At 49.4% G+C, this 24,293-nt stretch overlaps 1 protein-coding gene across 1 annotated transcript in view; it reads left to right on the forward strand.

The window, feature by feature from the left end:
- Positions 1–266: 266 nt before the first annotated feature.
- CRTAC1 (cartilage acidic protein 1) overlaps positions 267–24,293 on the forward strand; it is a 604,943-nt gene continuing 580,916 nt past the window's right edge. The window contains exons 1-3 of the mRNA XM_089662389.1: positions 267–396; positions 14,337–14,525; positions 24,071–24,131. Coding sequence (XP_089518515.1) covers positions 267–396; positions 14,337–14,525; positions 24,071–24,131 — 380 coding nt within the window. The remainder of the gene's footprint in view (positions 397–14,336; positions 14,526–24,070; positions 24,132–24,293) is intronic.

Consider the following 24,293-nt stretch of genomic DNA (forward strand, 5'->3'; position numbering starts at 1 on the left):
GCAAGTTTCTGAGCAGGCTAAGGCCTCACAGCTGGGGTCCATGAGGCAAGTTTCTGAGCAGGCTAAGGCCTCACAGCTGGGGTCCATGAGGCAGGTTTCTAAGCAGGCTAAGGTCTCACAGCTGGGGTCCATGAGGCAAGTTTCTGAGCAGGCTAAGGCCTCACAGCTGAGGTCCATGAGGCAAGTTTCTGAGCAGGCTAAGGCCTCACAGCTGGGGGTCCATGAGGCTAGTTTCTGAGCAGGCTAAGGCCTCACAGCTGGGGTCCATGAGGCAAGTTTCTGAGCAGGCTAAGGCCTCACAGCTGGGGTCCATGAGGCAAGTTTCTGAGCAGGCTAAGGCCTCACAGCTGAAGACCATGAGGCATCTGGATATCTTGCACCAATACACAACTACGGGTAATGTGATTTCCAGAACACGGCACAGTCACAGGGATAAATTTAGAGTCTCTACTCACAAGTCCCCAGGACAGCTGCCACCTTCCAGCAGTCCAGTAAGTGAGACAGTCCTTCTCCAGACCAGATCAGTTGTGGTGAGGTCTTGCAATCAGCTATTAGGCAGATCCCTCCAGGCCCTCAGCCCTGACAATGCGGAGGCCCCTGGAACAGCTGCACAGTCCATGGGATGCCTCGGGGCAGCTGTCCCTCAGGCTTTGGAATCCTTCTTGGAAGAAAAAACCCAGCTCCCTAGTGCTTCAGACTATGTATCAGCTTTCCAGCCCCCTACTGGATGCTCCTCTTCAGGGACTGGCCAGAGCATGACAAATATCCAGGCTGTTTATTTGCATCTCCCTCCTTAGGCTCTAGAAGCTTCCTCCAGTGGCAGGGGGAAGCATTCATACTTCAAGCTTATGAAATCCTAAACAGACGAGGCCAAATGACCACTGCTCCCTTCATTACAGAAGGAGCCAAAACCTAAATTTACCCAGCATCCTACACTAGGAGGTTGCTGCAGGGTACCAAATCAGAAGATGGGAGACAAAGGCAGATCACAGGCCAGAGGCCAATAACTGAAGGATCAAGATCAAGTGACGTCAGCGGGCAAACCAGGTAGAGCACTGATGAAGCAGAAAGCAGGTCTGGTCCCAGGTCCCAGTTGCTGATGACCACTTAGCACTTCCCTTGAGCTCTGCCATGCTTTAAATAGACCACTAGGTGCCAATGCCAGTTCTGGCTGTGTGCGTTAGTTCACATTAATGTGCATGCGCACAACCGTGATTATATGCACAGACGCCTAGGCTGTTCCATGCGCATGCACAGATATCCAGGCACAACAACTTACTCGGTTTTCTTGACAAATCATGTAAATTAAGTGTTAGAGAAGTATAATCATTTATTTTCCCCAAACATGTTCCAGATTTAGAGACCCAGAGAACTTAAACCCAGTGAATCAGCATGACATCCATATAAATGATAGGGGTGAGCCAATGGTTCAGTCCATGTGCCTGAACATTTTCCTATTGACCCCCCTCCCCCCCACCCCAATCCCTGTACAGCAGGAGCTGAGCATCAAATATAGAAACTGTATTGCTACCACTTTTATATATGACAGCTTCCCGCTGTCATTGGTTCCTACATAAGTCCCTGATGTCACTGGGAACCCTTGGCCACACAAGCAAAGGGGTGGGGATAGCAGTGACCTCACTGCCCATATATGGTCACTGGCCATATTTGAGCGATGACGTTGACCAAATATGGCCATGATGTCACTACTGTCCCGCCTCTTATCATATTTATCAGATGATAGCTGTGGGATCAGTCATCCAGTGAGCAGTACCATCAGGATCGGCTCTGTTTTTTTTTTTTGGGGGGGGGGTATTGTGATTGATAATGGATTTACAACTTTTTTTGGTGATTTTTATTTTTTTAATAAAAGAAATTGCCAAAACGTTTAGGTGGTTTTTTTTTTCTAGGTTACACTTTGTTGTGAAGGGGTCTGTCCTCGGGTAACGGGCATCCTCAGATTTGTCGTTAAGCATTCTCAATAGAGAACATGGCGCAATAAAGTTGCATCATTATTCGCAGGATTTAGCATCCCCCCCTCCCCACCAGTCAGAGGAAGAGGATCCTATGCATCACAGGACCAGACCAAAGACAATGTTTAACAAAAAGTGAGACGTTGTTGGTCAAATGGTCCGAGAAGTCCCCAACCTGGAGCTGACCTTTATTTTTATTTTTTTTTCCACAAAACCATCATAAATCTTTTTACATCATACTGTCAGCGGCCGACTGGCGATACCCTCTAGCAGCCCACTGGCCGGAATTCCCCAGGGCGCGGAGTCTAAGTCTCAGTCTGCTGGTTCACCAGAGCCCCTGATGGTGGGGATGGACTTGAAGCAGCCTGAGACCAGGTCGCGACCCCCGAGGAACACCAGCTGCGGTAGAGGCGGACGCCAATGGCGTAGAGCATGTGAGAGCCAGACGTGAAGAGGTATGCGTGGTCAGACGGGCCAGGTCAGTACAGCGGAGCAGACAGTGCAGAGCAGCAGGCAGAAGAATAACGGGTCACAAGCCGGGTTCAGTAACGGGAGATCAGGCAATCAGGAACAGGTAAAGAATAGTCAGGACGTAGCCAGGGGTCAGAGCAGGAGAAGGCAGCAGTATCAGGGCAGGCTTGGGTCGGCAACAAGGTATCAGGAACGCAGGATTAACCAGGAACACAGGAACAGGACAAGACCAGAAGGCAATTTGGAGATGCACAGGGCAGGTTTAAATAGGCCGCCCTGTGCTCTCATTGGTGCGGCCGCGATCGCTAGTGCGCATGCGCGGCCGCCGCCGTGATCGCCTAGGATTCAGTGCTCGCTGGATCGGACGAGTCGGCGCTCTGCGCATGCGCGCACCGCCGAGGCGCCGGGATCCCTGACACATACATAGAAACGAATATCCCCATACCCACTCCAACACACCCCTGTCCAATCTCATCTTATCCTCTCTTTCCCGTCCTATTTATCTAGTCATATGCATAGATCGCTTTAACCATTTAAATTCTCTGCTACTACTATCGGGGGACCTTTCATTTTTAAGTATTTTTCTGAAGGTCTAAACTTATACCATCTACCCCAAATCTTTCTAAACTTTTCCATTTCATCTTTCTCCATGTAACAAAGTTCCTCCATCCTACTAGCATATCTACTCTGTCTATCCAATCCCTCATTGTCGGTGGATCCTGGGCCTTCCAAAACCTAGGACTTAAACCCTTTGCCACCAATCAGATGATATAATAAACTGTTTTTCTATTGTTTATTGTCAACTCTGTTCTATAGAAAATACATACCCATGGATCCTTCTGGATAGATGTCCCCCAAATCTCCTGTATATGATAAATTATCTCCTGCCAATATAACTGAATTTTTGGGCATTCCCACCATATATGAGCCATTGTCCCTGTTGCCCCACATCCTCTTCAACATAAAGGTGATACTTCTCTCTTTTCATGTGCCACACTCTGTGTACAATACCATCTAGACAAACATTTATAATTCATCTCAAGTATATTCGTGTTCGTCACCCCATGCATTCACTTAAACATTTTCCTCTTCTGGTGATCATTCATATTTATACCCAGTTCCCTTTCCCAACCCTTCAAGAACGACGGTGACCCAGCTCCCTCCAATTCAACTAGGATCTTATAAGTCCTAGATGTTAGATGTCCACAACTTGTCTTGGAGCTCAGCAGTCTTTCAAATGGGAGCATGTCCCCCGCCATCCTCAGAGGCTGAGGAAGTGTTGAGACAAAATATCCCAATTGGCAATATCTCAGTTTAAAACAAAATCTGCCAAAATCAGTCTTGTAGATTCATCTTGAAGAATCATTGTTTAGCTAATTCTGTCCATTCTGAAAATCTAAACCATGTTACATTAAAGGCCAACTCAAGAAATTTTAAAACTGGAGTTGGCCTTTAACCTCCCTGAAGGTGTTCCCAATTGTAGCTCGGGGTAAAGTTTCAGCACTACAAGAGGTAACCCCCCTCCCCCCCCCCCAGCTACACTCGGGAATACACTGCAGCGTTGCTCCGGGATCTCTTCTTTACTTACCTTGTCCTGCGCTCCCGTGATGTCCCCCCTGCAGTGTCTCCTGTAATGTCCTCCGGCCGATGCCGGCATCTGTCATCCGGGTTCCGTTCCCTGTGACGTCGGGATGTACGGGGGATGGAACTGGCGGGAAATTTAAAAATGTGAAAATGTGACATTCACTAAATACACTAAAATCTGAATATTCCATTCCTGTATTAGACCATTTCACATACATTTTGTCCCGAGTGCTTTGTCCTGCGCCCTGCCTGCATTTTTACCGCCCTTTCTGCCTGGAAACTGAGAAACGTCCATGGCGTCCAAAAAGCGTCCCTTTAGGTCAGACGCGGTTTTAGACCGGCTAGAGAACAGCGATAGTAAATCAGAACCACTTGCAGAATTGAGTGATAATGATTGGTGGGGGAAATTCATCATCAGACACTGAAAACGATTCTGCGACTGAGCTCAGCGATGGGCCAACTTGGCGCTATATTTCACATTTCAGTGTTTTTGGTTTGATTATATTATTGAATTAAATTTATTATTATTAAATTATTATTTTTATGATTATTTAATAAATTATAATTTATGATTTCGTGTTTCAAATTTTATCCTCCCCGGGATGTTTACTAGACTCTTGTTCAGACAGATTTCAGGGAGTTATTCCTAAGAATTACAGGCCGACAATAAAAAAACTACACATTTCCATGCAAAAAAAGTACCGCTTTGAGCACAGAAATCCTGACATCATCAGACCGCCAGGGAGGTTAATGTAACATGGTTCAGATTTTCAGAATGGACAGAATTAGCTAAACAGTGATTCTTCAAGATGAATCTACAAGACTGGTTTTGGCAGATTTGTTCACCAAACATAACATTTTGAGCATTAATACCATTATATTTTTTCAAGCTCTTCATTAATGGCCACTGTGGCCTCTTCATATGGCAGCTTTGGAATCGTCTCACATACCAGAGTTGGAAAATGTTTAGTATAATGACATCCTGTAGCTTTTCAATATCTTGTGTACTTCTTTTATAAAGCAGGTGGAACGCAGACCAATCTATATGGCTTAGCGGGATCCAAAACTGGAACAACTCATTTTAAAGGCTAAACCTAAGAGTCCTAAGAAGTCCTATTATAAACTACGCCTTTTATTATGTTTACAGTAGTTAAAAGAAAAGCAAGTAACTAGAGGTGCCTCTTCTTACATATTTACACAAGTGCCCCGATAACCCTGTTCTGTTATGTAAAAGTAGTATGGGGTTCTAGCACAGCCCATCCTGCCTCCTACATGGATGCTATTGGTCCCTCATTGTTCTACTCCGATCAACCATAACATCATGACCACCCACCTAATATTGGGTAGTCCTCCCTTTTGATGCCAAAACTGTCCTGACCCATTGAGGCATGGACTCCCCTAGATCTCCAAAGGTATGCTGTGGTATCTGGTGCCAAGCTGTCAGTAGCAGATCCTTTAAGTCCTGTAAGTTAGGAGGTGGGGCTTGTTTTTCCAGCATATCCCTCAGATGCTCGATAGGATTGAGATCTGGAGAATTTAGAGGCAAAGTCAACACACTTGTTGCGTTCCTCAAACCATTCCTGAATTCATCAGACCAGGCCACTGTCTTCCATTTCCCCATGGTCTAGTGCTCAAATTCATTGTAGGCACTTTTGGCTGTGGCATGGGCACCCTGACTGGTCTGTGGCAACACAGCCCCATACACAACAAACTGTGATGCTCTGTGTGTTCTGACACCTTTCCATCAGAACCAGCATTCACTCTTTCAGCATTTTGAATCCCCAGTAGCTCTTCTATTAGATGGGACTACACAGACCAGTTTTCCCTCCCCACCTCCATCAATGAGCCCCCCCACCTCCATCAATGAGCCTTCAGTCTCCTCCTCCATCAATGAGCCTTCCCTCCCCACCTCCACCAATGACCCTTCCCTCCCTGCCTCCACGAATGAGCCTTCCTTCCCTGCCTCCACCAATGAGCCTTCCCTCCCGGCCTCCACCAATGAGCCTTTCCTCCCGGCCTCCACCAATGTGCCTTCCCTCCTCACCTCCATGAATGACCCTTCACTCTCCACCTCCATCAATGGGCCTTCCCTCCCCACCTCCATCAATGAGCCTTCCCTCTCCGCCTCCATCAATGAGCCTTCCCTCTCCGCCTCCACCAATGAGCCTTCCCTCCCGGCCTCCACCAATGTGCCTTCCCTCCCCACCTCCATCAATGAGTCTTCCCTCTCCTCCTCCACCAATGAGCCTTCCCTCCCGGCCTCCACCAATGTGCCTTCCCTCCCCACCTCCATGAATGAACCTTCACTCTCCACCTCCATCAATGGGCCTTCCCTCCCACCTCCATCAATGAGCCTTCCCTCCCAGCCTCCACCAATGAGCCTACCCTCCCGGCCTCCACCAATGTGCCTTCCCTCCCCACCTCCATGAATGAACCTTCACTCTCCACCTCCATCAATGAGCCTTTACTCTCCGCCTCCATCAATGGGCCTTCCCTCCCCACCTCCATCAATGAGCCTTCCCTCCCCGGCCTCCACCAATGGGCCTTCCCTCTCACCTCCATCAATGAGCCCTCCCTCCCCACCTCCATAAATGAGCCTTCACTCTCTGCCTTCATCAGTAGTTAGAACATTATGGCTGGTCGGTGTATGTGACCTCATTCGACAAAAGGTGTCCGAATGCATGCCAGAGGTTATACACCATGTATTGTTATATAAATTGTGACAGTGCTGCACTTTCTCACAATATCAGGTTGAGGGGCTCCAGGATGTCTGTTCCCAGTGAAGAAAACTGTTTTTGCATTATTGTCCAGGATTGGTAAGGTGTAGATTGGGTCTCGGAGCCTGCAGTCTTGGTAGCAGGGGTGGACTGACCATTTGGAAACTCGGACACTGCCCGAGGGCCCGGGGTCAGTAGGGGGCCCCATGAGATGCCCCTGGTACCTTTTTCATAGGCTTTTTTGAGTTTGGGCCAGGGCCCCATGATCCCCTATTGCCCGGGGGCCCCATGAGTTGTCAGCCTGCCCCTGCTTGGTAGAGACTTGAGAGGGATGAAGCCTGCACTCATGAGTTCATGCTTTGCTGTCAACCAGTACACCAATTGTGCAGCTGTGTCCAAGCCTCATGATTGGAAGTAGGTTAGAGTTGAGGCCTCCATCCCGAAAAGGGTGAGCCAGTGAAGCTGGGAGCAGCTACAGTGTGCACAGTGGTTAAGAGGTCTGTGGAGAACAGGCGAGGTCCTAAGCCTGAAGGCCAGTGCAGCAAGCCTGCAAGCCAGGAGGCTGAATGATCTGTTTTTGGAAGAGGAGACCTGAATATCCCCTGTGCGGGAAACCCTTTGTTGTGTTATATGACGTTGTCCTTACTAAAGGGGAAAAACGGTCCTTTGGCAAGTGGGCCAAGATAATGCAAATCCAGTGCACACACGCAAGGGTTGTATCATCGCCCAATAGCTGACGAAGGAAGGTGCTGACTGCAAAAGAAGAAGTGAAGGAGATGGCAATGGGGGAGAACATGGTGCTACTATCGCTCAAAGACGGAAAACCCAGAAATAAGTTTACTATACTGAGAAGGTATGGCATTCAAACATGGACAGGAAGGAAAGTGCTCTTCCCTTAAAGAGGAACATCAACCCCCACCCTGTGTTTCTTTTAAGGCTGGGTTACCTTCAAAAAATATACTCACATGTCTGGCAAATCCAGCGTTAACCCTCCGCTCCGTGCTAAACACAGGGTCCTGCACCACCATCATTGATTCTGGTGTCATCAGGAGCCAGCTGTCTCTTCTTGGTTAAGGAAGCTGCCCACCCCTCCATTGATGGTCCATCCTCCTCTAGCCAATGTTTTAAACTTGATGACTTCTGTGACATGTGATGTGCATATCCCAGCAGGCTTTAGGAGCAGAAAAGGCATCTTTCTCATATGGACAAGAATGAAGGCAGGGGATGGGCTAGAGCGGGGGTCTCCAGACTTTCTAAACAAAGGACCAGTTTACTGTCCTTCAGACTTTAGGGGTCCCGGACTGTGGCCGCTGGGAGTAGAAAATGTACAGACGTCTGTGGGAAAGTACAGTGTCCATATTTGGTGTCATTTAGAATTGTGCCTCAGCATTAGTGTCATTGTGCCCCATTGTTGGTGTCATTGGGAGAAACTGTGCCCCATTGTTGGTGTCTTTGTGCCCCAACGTTGGTGTCATCAGGAGGAAATGTGCCCCAACGCTGGTGTCATCAGGAGGAAATGTGCCCTAATGCTGGTGTCATCAGGAGGAACTGTGCCCCAATGCTGATGTCACCAGGAGGAAATGTGCCCCAACGCTGGTGTCATCAGGAGTAAATGTGCCCTAATGCTGGTGTCATTGGGAGGAAATGTGCCCTAATGCTGGTGTCATCGGGAGGAAATGTGCCCTAATGCTGGTGTCATCAGGAGGAAATGTGCCCTAATGCTGGTGTCATTGGGAGGAAATGTGCCCTAATGCTGGTGTCATCGGGAGGAAATGTGCCCTAATGCTGGTGTCATTGGGAGGAAATGTGCCCCATCATTGGAAGGAATTGTGCCCATTCTTCGGTGTCTGTGGGGGTAATTATGCCCCATTGTTGGTATCAGTGAGTTAAATAGTGCCCCCAGGGCTGGATAAAAGCAAGCAAAGGGCTGCATTTGGCCACCAGGCCGTACTTTGGACACCACAAGGTTAGATCTGTAGGAGGAGTTCTGTCCTCCTCCATGCTCCCCCATCTCAGCAGTCGGCAGCAGAGATGAGGCTCTATGTGGCTGTATGGAGAAGTGCAGGATCTGTAGGAGGAGTTCTGTCCCCCTCTGTGCCCCCCCATCTCAAGAATTGGCAGCAGAGATGAGCCTCTATGTGGCTGCATGGAGAAGTAAAGGATTTGTAGGAGGAATTCTGTCCTCCTCCGTGCTCCCCCATTTCCGCAGTCGGCAGCAGAGATAGGCCTCTATGCGGCTGTATGGAGAAGCGCAGGTTCTGCATGAGGAGTTCTGTCCTCCTCTGTGCTTCCCCCCATCTCAGGAGTCGGCAGCAGAGATGAGCCTCTATGCGACTGTATGGAGAAGTTTAGGATCTGTAGGAGGAGTTCTGTCCCCCTCTGTGCCCCCCCCATCTCGGGGGTCGGCAGCAGAGATGAGCCTCTATGCGGCTGTATGGAGAAGTAAAGGATTTGTAGGAGGAATTCTGTCCTCCTCCGTGCTCCCCCATTTCCGCAGTCGGCAGCAGAGATAGGCCTCTATGCGGCTGTATGGAGAAGCGCAGGTTCTGCATGAGGAGTTCTGTCCCCCTCTGTGCTTCCCCCCATCTCAGGAGTCGGCAGCAGAGATGAGCCTCTATGCGACTGTATGGAGAAGTTTAGGATCTGTAGGAGGAGTTCTGTCCCCCTCTGTGCCCCCCCCATCTCGGGGGTCGGCAGCAGAGATGAGCCTCTATGCGGCTGTATGGAGAAGTGCAGGTTCTGTAGAAGGAGTTCTGTCCCTCCTCTGTGCCCCCCCATTTCAGGAGTCGAAAGCAGAGATGAGCCTGTATGTGGCTGTATGGAGAAGTGCAGGATCTGTAGGAGAAGTTCTGTCCCCCTCTGTGCACACCTCCACCCCCACGTCTCTGGAGTCAGCAGCAGAGATGAGCCCCTATGTGGCTGTATGTAGAAATGCAGGATCTGTATGAGGAGTTCTGTCCTCCTCTGTGTTGCTGAGATAAAGTGGGAGCAGAGATGGGGGGGGTTGCTGCAGGAGAAGCGTGATGGAAAAATTGCCTGGTGGGCCTGATTCGGCCATCAGGACCTGCGTTTGGCTTATGTGCCCTAGACTGTTATTGTAGCTGGTGTGAAAAGACTGGTGCTTGCGATGGGTGGGCGGCCTCTGTACTTTCAGGGAAGAACCCGTTATTGACTGCGGCCCCTACGGGGGTAGCGCTACACTTGTATCATTGTGGAATGCCTCATCTCATGTATGTCTTCTCCATGTGCTGCGTGAATTTCCCCGGCTGGTGGCAGGTTTGCTCAGATCCAATTAGCTCAGTTGATGCTTTCGTACCGTTTAGCGACGGGTAACTATGGGGAGAATGGCGCGCTTTTGCCAAGCTGTAATGTGAGCCAATTGGATGTGCGTCTTCTAGAAGCTCGGCGCTTGCATAGCTCAATATATGCATTAAATTATTTCCTGGGCAGCATTCCATCTCACGTTGCGCCTGTAACATCGGACATGTCCTTTCAGCTATCGGAATATTCAAAAAATTATGGAATAAGCAAAAAATGTAATGGATCGCCGCCATCATTACCCGTGACTGGATGGCAGGCACCTTGCTGACGTCCTTCATGTGTTTCACTCTGAACATTAACTGATTCATTGCCTGCTGTGTCTGGATACGAGAGGTTACGTGGTCGGCCGCGGGGTAACTTGCCTGAACCCAGCTAAGTTCTGCTTTGATATGTAAAGCAATCTTAAAGGAGAACTCCAGGCAAACAGCTAATTCCACAAAATGAATATGTACTGTGAGGCCTCAATGTGCCACGGCCCTATGACACTCCAGCGATTATAAAAAAGTTCGATGTGGTGGGACTTTTTAAGACACAAGAAATTATATACAGTTTATTTGTACAAAAAAAAATTCTAAAACCGAAATATCAGTTACATGTTGAATAAAAGCATATCTGGGTCACTCATGTTCCCCAAATTACATTGGATTCATTTCAATTAGTTACATAGTTAGTCTGGCTGAAAAAAGACAAAAGTCCATCCAGTTCAACCATTAAAAAAAAGTAGTTATAATCCTCCACCCACAGTGGATCCAGAGGAAGGCAAAAATACCCAGCAAAGCACGATCCAATCTGCTCCTGCAGGGGAAACAATTCCTTCCTGATCCCCCGAGAGGCAATCGGATATTCCCTGGATCAATAATCGGATATTCCCTGGATCAATATTCAGATATTCCCGGGATCAATATTCGGATATTTCCTGGATCACCTTTCCCTATAAATGTTATATCCAGTTATATTCTGTGTATCCAAGAAAGAATCCAGGACTTTCCTACAGCAATCCACTGAGCTGGCCACACCCACCTCTGGAGGGAGTCTATTCCACATTCTCACAGGAAGGCAAAAAACCCAACACAGCACGATCCAATTTGCTCCTGCAGGGGAAAGCATTCCTTCCTGATCCCCTGAGAGGTGATTGGATATTCCCGGGATCAACTTTCCCTATAAATGTTATATCCAGTTCAGGGGCGGACTGAGCATTCCAGCACTCAGGCACTGCCCGAGGGCCCGGGGTCAGTAGGGGGCCCCATGAAATGCCCCTCTTGCTTTTTTATAGGCTTTTTTGTATGTGCTTTGAGTGTGGGCAAAGACACAGGGGCCCCATGATCCCCTATTGCCCGGGGGCCCCATGAGTTGTCAGTCCGCCCCTGATCCAGTTATATTCTGTGCAATCCACTGAGCTGGCCACAACCAACTCTGGAGGGAGTCTATTCCACATTCTCACAGCTCTTACTGTGAATTAAACATTACATAGGTAAACGAGCATATTCCGATATTATTTTCTTAAAGCTCAATGCATTTCCTGGAATATGTATCTAGGATGAGTAACCACTGATTTTAGCTATGATTAAGGAGCATTCTTCCCACTGACCCCCCCCCCCCCCCCTCCCAATGTAAGGGACATTCCTCCCACTGACCACCAATGTAAGGGACATTCTTCCCACTGACCCCCAATGTAAGGGACATTCTTCCCACTGACCCCCAATGTAAGGGACATTCTTCCCACTGATCACCAATGTAAGGGACCTCCAAGCACTGTCCTTTGGTTCCATCCCCCCTACTCACCTCCAAGCTCCATCCCTTGGTTCCACCCCTTACCCACCTCCAAGCACTGTCCTTTGTATTCACCCCCTACTCACCTCCAAACACCGTCCTTTGGTTCCACCCTCTACCTACCTCCAAGCTCCATCCCTTGGTTCCACCCCTTACCCACCTCCAAGAACCATCCTTTGGTTCCCACTGACCCCCAATGTAAGGAACATTCTTCTCACTGACCCCCAATGTAAGGGACATTCTTTCCACTGATCCCCAATGTAAGGGACATTCTTCCCACTGACCCCCAATGTAAGGGACGTTCTTCCCACTGATCACCAATGTAAGGGACATTCTTCTCACTGACCACCAATGTAAGGGACATTCTTCCCACTGACCCCCAATGTAAGGGACATTCTTCCCACTGACCCCCAATGTAAGGGACATTCTTCCCACTGACCCCCAATGTAAGGGACATTCTTCCCACTGACCCCCAATGTAAGGGACATTCTTCCCACTGACCCCCAATGTAAGGGACATTCTTCCCACTGATCACCAATGTAAGGGACCTCCAAGCACTGTCCTTTGGTTCCATCCCCCCTACTCACCTCCAAGCTCCATCCCTTGGTTCCACCCCTTACCCACCTCCAAGCACTGTCCTTTGTATTCACCCCCTACTCACCTCCAAACACCGTCCTTTGGTTCCACCCTCTACCTACCTCCAAGCTCCATCCCTTGGTTCCACCCCTTACCCACCTCCAAGAACCATCCTTTGGTTCCCACTGACCCCCAATGTAAGGAACATTCTTCTCACTGACCCCCAATGTAAGGGACATTCTTCCCACTGACCCCCAATGTAAGGGACATTCTTCCCACTGACCCTCAATGTAAGGGACATTCTTCCCACTGACCCCAAATGTAAGGGACATTCTTCCCATTGACCACCAATGTAAGGGACATTCTTCTCACTGACCCCCAATGTAAGGGACATTCTTCCCACTGACCCCCAATGTAAGGGACATTCTTCCCACTGACCACCAATGTAAGGGACATTCTTCCCACTGACCCCCAATGTAAGGGACATTCTTCAAACTGACCCCCAATGTAAGGGACATTCTTCCCATTGACCACCAATGTAAGGGACATTCTTCTCACTGACCCCCAATGTAAGGGACATTCTTCCCACTGACCCCCAATGTAAGGGACATTCTTCCACTGACCCCCAATGTAAGGGACATTCTTCCCACTGACCCCCAATGTAAGGGACATTCTTCCCACTGACCCCCAATGTAAGGGACATTCTTCCCACTGACCCCCAATGTAAGGGACATTCTTCCCACTGACCACCAATGTAAGGGACATTCTTCCCACTGACCACCAATGTAAGGAACATTCTTCCCACTGACCACCAATGTAAGGGACATTCTTCTCACTGACCACCAATGTAAGGGACATTCTTCCCACTGATCACCAATGTAAGGGACATTCTTCCCACTGACCCCCAATGTAAGGGACATTCTTCCCACTGACCACCAATGTAAGGAACATTCTTCCCACTGACCCCCAATGTAAGGGACATTCTTCCCACTGACCACCAATGTAAGGGACATTCTTCCCACTGATCCCCAATGTAAGGGACATTCTTCCCACTGACCCCCAATGTAAGGGACATTCTTCCCACTGACCCCCCAATGTAAGGGACATTCTTCCCACTGACCCCCCAATGTAAGGGACATTTTTCCCACTGACCCCCAATGTAAGGGACATTCTTCCCACTGACCCCAATGTAAGGGACATTCTTCCCACTGACCACTAATGTAAGGGACATTCTTCCCACTGACCCCCAATGTAAGGGACATTCTTCCCACTGACCCCAATGTAAGGGACATTCTTCCCACTGACCCCCAATGTAAGGGACATTCTTCCCACTGATCACCAATGTAAGGGACATTCTTCCCACTGACCACCAATGTAAGGGACATTCTTCCCACTGACCCCCAATGTAAGGGACATTCTTCCCACTGACCCCCAATGTAAGGGACATTCTTCCCACTGACCCCCAACATAAGGAGTATTATTTTCTTGAGAAATCACTTTGAAAATCAACCCCCCGTAGCATTTTTAGCCGCCACCATCTTGAGTAAGGGCAGATTCTTCATGTAGCATTAACTTCCTGGAATCCATCTGCTCTTAGCTTGGGCATTCAGGCTGGAGGGTGTGTTTAGCTGAGAAAGCCCCTCCTTCTACCACGAAGACACCTGTAAAAAAAAAAGTCAAACAAGTAAATATAATCTCCCTCCTTATCTATTCACTGATGATAGCAGCATTAAGATTCGAAGCTGACAAAGGCCTGGCAGCCAAAACGCATTAGCCAATAAAAGTTACCCTCCTTTGGATGATACTGAACTTCCCGGCTATCCTGTAATGTACGTTACGTTTCAATAGGCCCTTGTCCTAGGTCGGCAAATAGACAATCTTCCCAAAAGTATATATGTGATATTTCCTTTTCTCGGAATCCCAGATTTAGGTTTTGTGCCCCATTTTGGATCCCGGGCTCACAGGCTCCTTACCTCTGGTATAAGCTACATGGTCATCAAGGTCATGGTCAGCAAGGTCATGGTCATCAAGGTCATGGTCATCAAGGTCATGGTCCGGTATCTTCCAGGTGATTCATCTATAAAGGAGTCGGGTCTTGTGTCTCACATGGATGGTAGATCCCGTGATTGAGTCAATCCCAATCAAGAAAAGAAGATACAGAAGAGTTTTCTCTTGTTCTGGTCAATGGAAGGCGAAGGAAGCCGGGATGATTTATGACTCTGCAATTCCTCATCGACAACTGGTCTGAGAAACACAGGATTGACAGTATGAATGAAGGAGGAGAGGGAGAATGGACAACAGGAGGAGGTAGCCATTCAAGAACGTTCTGCCTGGGCGCTTGGCTCATCCAGTTTCTGAGCTTTTCAATGTAAAAGGGAAATATTGATGGCGAGATAAGAAGAGCAATGCAGATTGGGAGTTCAGGTAGCCTGCTACGTGTTGAATGGGTTCCAGATTGGAGCTGATTGGTTGGCTGTCATGCTGACCTTATACAGTACAGGGGGTTTGTGACATTTTAGAAGGACAGCAGATCGCCCAGCATGTCCCCTCATTCTCTGCCAAACCATCATCATCACCAGGCCTTTTAATGCGTATGACCGCCTACACCACGAGGCCAGAAAAGGTTACAAGAGGTGTGTGGGATGCACCCCGTGAAATTATATATGTGGTATTTGTCAATCTGTATGCATAAAACCTTCCAATCCCCCCCTCCCCCATCATTGGTGTCAGTGGGAGGAATAGTGCTCCATTATTGGTGTCAGTGGGAGGAATAATGCCCCATCATTGGTGTCAGTGGGAGGAATAGTGCCCCATCATTGGTGTCATTGGGAGGAATAGCGCCCCATCATTGGTGTCAGTGAGAGGAATAGTGCCCCATCATTGGTGTCAGTGAGAGGAATAGTGCCCCATCATTGGTGTCAGTGGGAGGAATAGTGTCCCATCATTGGTGTCAGTGGGAGGAATAGTGTCCCATCATTGGTGTCAGTGGGAGGAATAGTGCCCCATCATTGGTGTCAGTGGGAGGAATAGTGCCCCATCATTTGTGTCAGTGGGAGGAATAGTGTGACGGGAGTCATTTTGGGTGGGGGGGGGGCAATGGAACCCAGCTCACTTTGGAGGGCTGGGGGGACCCCTGTCTCAGCTCCCCATATCCCTCTTATGTGTAAGTCACTCTGTGCCTGTCAGGTGTGCAGGGTGATCTGTCCTAATATTGTGTAGACATTTATAGGTGGGGTGGGGGGTTGTGGATTGTTTAATGCCATGTGGTTGCATCCCATTGTTCTATTGTGTGTCTTGCTTGGGAGCAAACTATTATGGGATGTATGTGTTTGTATATTGGCTTGGTGTGGTGGGGGGGTGTTTATGGCAGCCCTCCCCCCTGATGGGATTGTCTGCTGGTGTGTCTCTTGTTACTGGGTGTGGATTGCCCTGCCCTGTGTCATTATGCAGGGAGGGGGGATTGTTCCCTTGAATGTATATATCTTGTATCTGTGTTAAAATAGTCTATTTCCTGATTTTCCTTCAAGTCTGGTGCCGTCTAGTCTTGTATGGTCAGCGGTGGTGTCCGTGGTCAATGTTCGGACAGGGAAGTGGTAGTCTAACGGAAATACCCAAGTGCAGTCGGGGTCCGTTCCATTACAAATAGTGCCCCATAATTGACGTCAGTGGGAGGAATAGTGCCCCATCATTGGTGTCAGCAGGAGGAATAGTGCCCCATAATTGGTGTTAGTGGGAGAAATAGTGCCCCATCATTGGTGTCAGTGGAAGGAATAGTGCCCCATCATTAGTGTCAGCAGGAGGAATAGTGCCCCATAATTGGTGTCGGTGGGAGGAATAGTGCCCCATCATTGGTGTCAGTGGGAGGAATAGTGCCCCATCATTGGTGTCAGTGGGAGGAATAGTGCCCCATCATTGGTGTTAGTGGGAGAAATAGTGCCCCATCATTGGTGTCAGTGGAAGGAATAGTGCCCCATCATTAGTGTCAGCAGGAGGAATAGTGCCCCATAATTGGTGTCGGTGGGAGGAATAGTGCCCCATCATTGGTGTCAGTGGGAGGAATAGTGCTCCATCATTAGTGTCAGCAGGAGGAATAGTGCCCCATCATTGGTGTCAGTGGGAGGAATAGTGTCCCATCATTGGTGTCAGTGGGAGGAATAGTGCCCCATCATTGGTGTCGGTGGGAGGAATAGTGCCCCATAATTGGTGTCGGTGGGAGGAATAGTGCCCCATCATTGGTGTCAGTGGGAGGAATAGTGCCCCATCATTGGTGTTAGTGGGAGAAATAGTGCCCCATCATTGGTGTCAGTGGAAGGAATAGTGCCCCATCATTAGTGTCAGCAGGAGGAATAGTGCCCCATAATTGGTGTCGGTGGGAGGAATAGTGCCCCATCATTGGTGTCAGTGGGAGGAATAGTGCTCCATCATTAGTGTCAGCAGGAGGAATAGTGTCACATCATTGGTGTCAGTGGGAGGAATAGTGTCCCATCATTGGTGTCAGTGGGAGGAATAGTGCCCCATCATTGGTGTCGGTGGGAGGAATAGTGCCCCATAATTGGTGTCGGTGGGAGGAATAGTGCCCCATAATTGGTGTCAGCAGGAGGAATAGTGCCCCAAGAGCTGGACACCAGCAAGTGAAGGACCACAGTTTGGAGACCAACGTTCTAACCCAACAGGCAGTCCCCAAGCAGAAAAGCACTGTAGAGAAATGAAATCATTGAAACAACAATCTATGTGAGTGGGACTCCTTACTATTGTTCTCTGCAGGACACGCTGTGGTCAGTTTATTAGCTGCACTCACAATGTACTGAATTGTGTAGATGTTTGTTGGGTGGAGAAGAGATCTTCTGAAGGTCCTCATACTGTCCTAATTATGCAGCAAAGAAGCCTTTCAGTTCAGGTTTTCACCACAAAATCCAGAAGAAGGAAAATCTACAGCTGTTTGTTTCGGTACATAAAAGCACTTTGTTATGAGCACAAAGCCGCCATACAAGTAATTCCAGGAAGGGAGCTGAGGAGTCATTTAGAATTGATTATACTATTTTACAACAGGCTTGCAAAGCAATTTTCCTTTGCACTTCATGTCCTGCTGTGTTCCACAGAACCTCGCAAAGTAGACTTTCATTTTGGAGGAGCCATCATTTTGTCGAATTCCTTTCTTTTAAAGGGCAGCAAAACCTAAAAATACCATTTGGATTTCTGTGATGTGAACGGCGGGCTCTGGTGACATTCACAAACAGCTTTGCAGAGTCCTTCTACCATGAATGGAGAAGGACGGAAAATGCTGCTTCCTTCTGTCACCTTCTGAGTGCAGGTTAATGGCCGCAGCGGTCCACCTTCAGAGGCTCAGATTGCTTCCTGCAATGTACACCACGGCAATGTACGCCAATTCCCAGTATGGTTGTTAGTGACACCATGTATGGTATTGTGCGAGGTTTAGAATTATTTCCGGTTTCCACTTTTGATAAAGGTGACCATATGCTGGCAAAGCGTAGTCGTAATAACCGGAGCATGTATGTGTGTGCTTCTTATGCCGTTATATTTGCTTTTGTTTCTACATCTACATGCAGATTACGCTGTCCGGAAAAATAACCTCCGTCCCCAAATGCATTCACTGTCCAAAGCTTGCCGCCTCGACCTCCGCACATCTCCAAGATAACCAATGACACCACAAAGCTCCTAGTCTACTCCCGCCTTGACTACTGCAACTTCCTTCTCATTGGCCTAACCTTACATGGACTACCCCCCTCCAGTCCATCATGAAGGCTGCTCCTCCTCTCTGCCAATCCCTCCATTAGGCTTCATTCAGTGTACTCCACTCTTCTCTGCCAATCCCTCAATTGGCCTCCATTCAGTGTACTCCACCTCTCTCTGCCAATCCCTCCACTGTCCTCCAGTCAGTGCCCTCCACTCCTCTCTACCAATCCCTCCATTGGTCTCCATTCAGTGTCCTCCACCTCTCTCTGCCAATCCCTCCACTGTCCTCCAGTCAGTGCCCTCCACTCCTCTCTACCAATCCCTCCATTGGCCTCCACTCAGTGTCCTCCACCCCTCTCTGCCAATCCCTCTACTGGCTTCCATTTAGTGTCCTCCACCCCTCTCTGCCAATCCCTCCACTGACCTCCATTCAGTGTCCTCCACCCCTCTCTGCCAAACCCACCACTGGCTTCCTTTCAGTGTCCTCAACCCCTCTCTGCCAATCCCACCACTTGCTTCCTTTCCGTGTCCTCCATCCCTCTCGGCCAATATCACCACTGGCGTCCTTTCCGTGTCCTCCATCCCTCTCTGTCAATCCCTCCACTGGCTTCCATTCAGTGTCCTCCACTCCAATCTGCCAATCCCTCCACTGGTCTCCATTCAGTGTCCTCCATCCCTCTCTGCCAATCCCTCCACTGGCTTCCATTCAGTGTCCTCCACCCCTCTCTGCCAATCCCTACACCGGCCTCCATTCAGTGTCCTCCACCCCTCTCTGCCAATCCCTCCACCGGCCTCCATTCAGTGTCCTCCACCCCTCTCTGCCAATCCCTCCACTGGCCTCCATTCAGTGTCCTCCACCCCTCTCTGCCAATTCCTACACTGACCTCCATTCAGTGTCCTCCACCCCTCTCTGCCAATTCCTACACTGACCTCCATTCAGTGTCCTCCACCCCTCTCTGCCAATCCCTCCACTGACCTCCATTCAGTGTCCTCCATCCCTCTCTGTCAATCCCTCCACTGTCCTTTACCCCCAATCTGCCAATTCTTTCACTGACCTCCATTCAGTGTCTTCCACCCCTCTCTACTAATCCCTCCACTGTCCTTTACCCCCTCTCTGCCAATTCCTACACTGACCTCCATTCAGTGTCCTTCATCCCTCTCTGCCAAACTCTCCACTGGCCTTTACCCCTCTCTACCAATCACTTCACTGACCTCCATTCAGTGTCCTCCATCCCTCTACCCCAATCCCTTCACTGGCCTTCAACCCCTCTCCGCCAATCCCTTCACAGGCCTTTACTCCTCTCTGCCAGTCACTTCACTGACCTCCATCCCTCTCTGCCAATCCTTCCACTGGCCTCCATTCAGTGTCCTCCACCCCTCTCTGCCAATCCCTCCACTGGCTTCCATTCAGTGTCCTCCACTCCAATCTGCCAATCCCTCCACCGGCCTCCATTCAGTGTCCTCCACCCCTCTCTGCCAATCCCTCCACTGGCCTTCATTCAGTGTCCTCCACCCCTCTCTGCCAATCCCTTCACTGGCTCCCGCTCACCCAACAAATTAAATTTATGATACTTACAACAACTTACAAAGCCACCCACAGCTCAGCCCCCAGCTACATCACTAACCTAGTCTCAAAATACCAACCAAATTGTTCTCTTCGTACCTTCCAAGACTCTCTATCTTTCTTCTCGCCTCCTGCCATGCTTACCTCCAGAACTTCTCCAGAGCGGCTCCCATCCTCTGCAGCTCCCTTCCCCAATGTGTCTGACTATCTCATACTCTGTCCACTTTTAGAAGATCTCTGAAAACTCATCTCCTTAGACTCGGATTTCTAGTATCATACGTTTTGGAGTGATACTTGGTGAGGTTACTACTAAGCTGCTCACTGTACCCCTCGCTGGAGGCTCTGATGTGAGGAAGCAAATCCCTACCTCTACCAAGATGGCCTCCTTCACACTGAAACAGCACAGAACAAGGCATGGAGAGTGCGATGGGGAGATATTAGCTGCAGGGAAACTGTGGGCAACACTAGTCCTCTGCCCTCAGCCAGCCTTGTTGTGGGCACAGTTTTCAGAAATAGCCCCAATCTATGGCACTCCTTGACCACAGTCACATGGACCGGGGTCTGACATCTCAAAGCCAACCCACACTGCAGCTGTAAACTCTTTCCTGCTCCCTGCTTTGTCAGAGCAGAGAGGTTGGATGAGGAGAGAAGAAATGAGCTAGCACAGGCACTTTGACAGGGCTGTTTTTGCAGCCACAGTCAAGGATACAGGACACTGTGAGTCATTGGCTTATTTACCACGAGGCAAACAAGGCATTTGCCTAAGGCTGCAATTTTCTGGGAGGTGCAACACCACCTGGGGACTTGGCAAGGCTCCACAAAGCTTCCCGCACAAGGAAGGAAGACACTGGGCTTGGCTCCAGAGAGGTTAAGGTTAGTGCTTGCCTAAATCTCTCTCTCTCTTGCTGGTGGCCCGGCTTGCTCACCTCCTGGTGGGATGATCCTGAGGACCACAATTTGGTACTAGCACACAGCAAAACCCATCTCCACCATCAGGAGCTCTGGTGAAGACCAGTTAGTGCTTAGACCTTACACCTCGGGCGTATCCTGAGGACCACAAGGTGGCACTAGCACACAGCGAAACCCATCTCCACCATCAGAAGCTCTGGTGAAGACCAGTTAGTGCTTAGACCTTACACCTCGGGCGTATCCTGAGGACCACAACGTGGCACTAGCACACAGCGAAACCCATCTCCACCATCAGAAGCTCTGGTGAAGACCAGTTAGTGCTTAGACCTTTTGCCTCGGGCGTATCCTGAGGACCACAACGTGGCACTAGCACACAGCGAAACCCATCTCCACCATCAGAAGCTCTGGTGAAGACCAGTTAGTGCTTAGACCTTTTGCCTCGGGCGTATCCTGAGGACCACAACTTGGCACTAGCACACAGCAAAACCCATCTCCACCATCAGAAGCTCTGGTGAAGACCGGTTAGTGCTTAGACCTTTTGCCTCGGACGTATCCTGAGGACCACAACTTGGCATTAGCACACCAGGTGGTATCCAAGAGAGGCTGTGGGCTGCTTGATGTGTATGTGGAGCCTGACTCTCCTTCCTGGGGATGTCTGAAGCTTTGAAGATGAGAGTCTTTCTCTGTATCGCCAGGGGGGTAGTGGAAGGCTCTTCCAGGTGGGGGGCAGAGATGTTGTTGGTCAATGTCAGGCTCTCCCTGCGGGAGGGGGAAGGGGGGTGTTGGTCAGTGTCCAATTTACGATTTTTGTGTTGCCTGGGGCAGCACAAAACCTAAATACACCACTGCCTGTACCATGTGATCTCTGTGATCATTCACAGATTTCACAAGTAGTAAGCAAAGATGTCAGGAAGTGAAATCTTGTTTACTGGCCAATCAGGAGTGCTCCTGTCTGGCCGTTTATTGACATGGGTTAACCACCTCCCGTCCGGCCCATGTATATAAACGGATGGACGGTGGCAGTGCAGGTGTGGGTGGACGTTTATAAATGGCCTCCCCGTCCCCTGCTTGTGTGCACTCCCTGGGAGCGTGCAGCACCGCGATCCGGTGCCCGCTGTGTCCTCCGGACACAGTGGAACACCGATCGTCGGACGGGACCTCTGTGGGAGGTCCCGATCATGTGATCACTGAATGGCCAATAAGGGATCACATACAGAGTAGTAAGCAAGATGTCACTTCTGACATCACTGCTTACTACGTGTGAAATCTGTGAATGATCACAGAGATCACATGGTACAGGGCCATTCACAATAGCCTTGTACCATGTGACAAGCTGTGACCAATCACATCTCACACAGTATTTCTCAATGGCTGCAGGAATGCAGCCAGAGAGAAGGAGAAATGATTCCTCTTACAGCCTTTATGGGTGTAAAAGCAATCAGTGTAAAAAAAAACAAAAAACTCTTCATCACCCCCCACAAGTAGTACAGTGTCACCATGGTAACCATGTACTGCTAGGGTGATAGTATGTAAAAAAAATGTTTAAAAATGTTAATTTTTGGTTATAAACTAATTTGGGTTTTTTTTTTTTTTTTTTACTAAAAAGAAAACGGAATAAATTTTGGCCAAGATTTATGATGAAATATTATTTATTTGCAAAATTGTATAAGAAAAACACTTTTTTTCAACATTTTGGGACTTTTATTTAAACAGCAAAAAAATAAAAATCCCAGCGGTGAATAAATACCACCAAAATAAAGCTTTATCTGTCTCAAAAAAATGCTAAAAAATTCATATGGGTACAGTGTTGCATGACTGCGCAATTGTCATTCAAAGTGTGATAGCGCTGAAAGCTGAGAATTGGCCTGGGCAGGAAGGGGGGGAAAGTGTCCGGACTGGAAGGGGGGAAAGTGTCCGGACAGGAAGGTGGTGAAAGTGTCCGGACTGGAAGGGGATGAAAGTGTCCGGACTGGAAGGGGGGGAAAGTGTCCGGACTGGAAGGGGTGAAAGTGTCCGGACTGGAAGGGGGTGAAAGTGTCCGGACTGGAAGGGGTGAAAGTGTCCGGACTGGAAGGAGGTGAAAGTGTCCCGACTGGAAGGGGATGAAAGTGTCCAGACTGGAAGGGGGGGAAGTGTCCGGACTGGCAGTGGGTGAAAGTGTCCGGACTGGAAGGGGGTGAAAGTGTCCGGACTGGAAGGGGGTGAAAGTGTCTGCACTGGAAGGGGGGGAAAGTGTCCGGACTGGAAGGAGGTGTAAGTGTCCGGACTGGAAGTGGGGAAAGTGTCCGGACTGGAAGTGGGTGAAAGTGTCTGGACTGGAAGGGGATGAAAGTGTCCCGACTGGAAGGGGATAAAAGTGTCCGGACTGGAAGGGGGGGAAAGTGTCCGGACTGGAAGAGGGGGAAAGTGTCCGGACTGGAAATGGTGGAAAGTGTCCTAACTGGAAGTGGGGGGAAAGTGTCCGGACTGGAAGGGGGGGAAAGTGTCCGGACTGGAAGGGGGGAAAGTGTCCGGACAGGAAGGTGGTGAAAGTGTCCGGACTGGAAGGGGTGAAAGTGTCCGGACTGGAAGGGGATGAAAGTGTCCGGACAGGAAGGTGGTGAAAGTGTCCGGACTGGAAGAGGGGGAAAGTGTCCGGACTGGAAGGGGGTGAAAGTGTCCGGACTGGAAGGGGTGAAAGTGTCCGGACTGGAAGGGGGTGAAAGTGTCCGGACTGGAAGGGGTGAAAGTGTCCGGACTGGAAGGTGAAAGTGTCCGGACTGGAAGGGGGGAAAGTGTCCGGACTGGAAGGGGGTGAAAGTGTCCGGACTGGAAGGGGGGGAAAGTGTCTGCACTGGAAGGGGGGGAAAGTGTCCGGACTGGAAGGAGGTGAAAGTGTCCAGACTGGAAGTGGGGAAAGTGTCCGGACTGGAAGTGGGGGAAAGTGTCCGGACTGGAAGGGGGTGAAAGTGTCTGGACTGGAAGGGGATGAAAGTGTCCCGACTGGAAGGGGATGAAAGTGTCCGGACTGGAAGGGGGGGAAAGTGTCCGGACTGGAAGTGGGGGAAAGTGTCCGGACTGGAAATGGTGGAAAGTGTCCTAACTGGAAGTGGGGGGAAAGTGTCCGGACTGGAAGGGGGGAAAGTGTCCGAACTGTAAGTGGGGGAAAGTGTCCGGACTGGAAGGGGGGGAAAGTGTCCGGACTGGAAGGGGGGGAAAGTGTCCGAACTGTAAGTGGGGGAAAGTGTCCGGACTGGAAGGGGATGAAAGTGTCCGGACTGGAAGGGGGTGAAAGTGTCCGGACTGGAAGGGGGGGAAAGTGTCCGGACTGGAAGTGGGGGAAAGTGTCCGGACTGGAAGTGGTTAAAGACATAAAAACTTCACTTCCCCGATCCCCAGAACAGGCAATCCCGGACGAGCCCCCTCCTTCCTAATCCTACAGCTGTACTCATTATGCAAACACCAACAATCATTCGAAGAAATTAATTTTGATTTTTGTTTCCTCTCATTAGCTTCCATAATGAAGAACGCAATCTGTAAGAATAAGGAAACCACAGACCACATTAACATACGGTGACCCAAATAGTTTGTCTTTTTCCACTCCTAAATATAATCGGCTCTCCAGCGTGGCCTGCTTTCAGATATCTCATTATTGAGCGCATTAATTAAAATGATAAGTAAATATCATCTAATTTTGTAATTAGATGCTTGAATGCAGAAGCACCATCTGCACTT

The sequence above is a fragment of the Staurois parvus genome, unplaced genomic scaffold, assembly GCF_062004578.1.
Source record: "Staurois parvus isolate SC_StPar_1 unplaced genomic scaffold, SC_StPar_1.0 ptg001463l, whole genome shotgun sequence".
Classification (NCBI taxonomy): Eukaryota; Metazoa; Chordata; class Amphibia; order Anura; family Ranidae; genus Staurois; species Staurois parvus.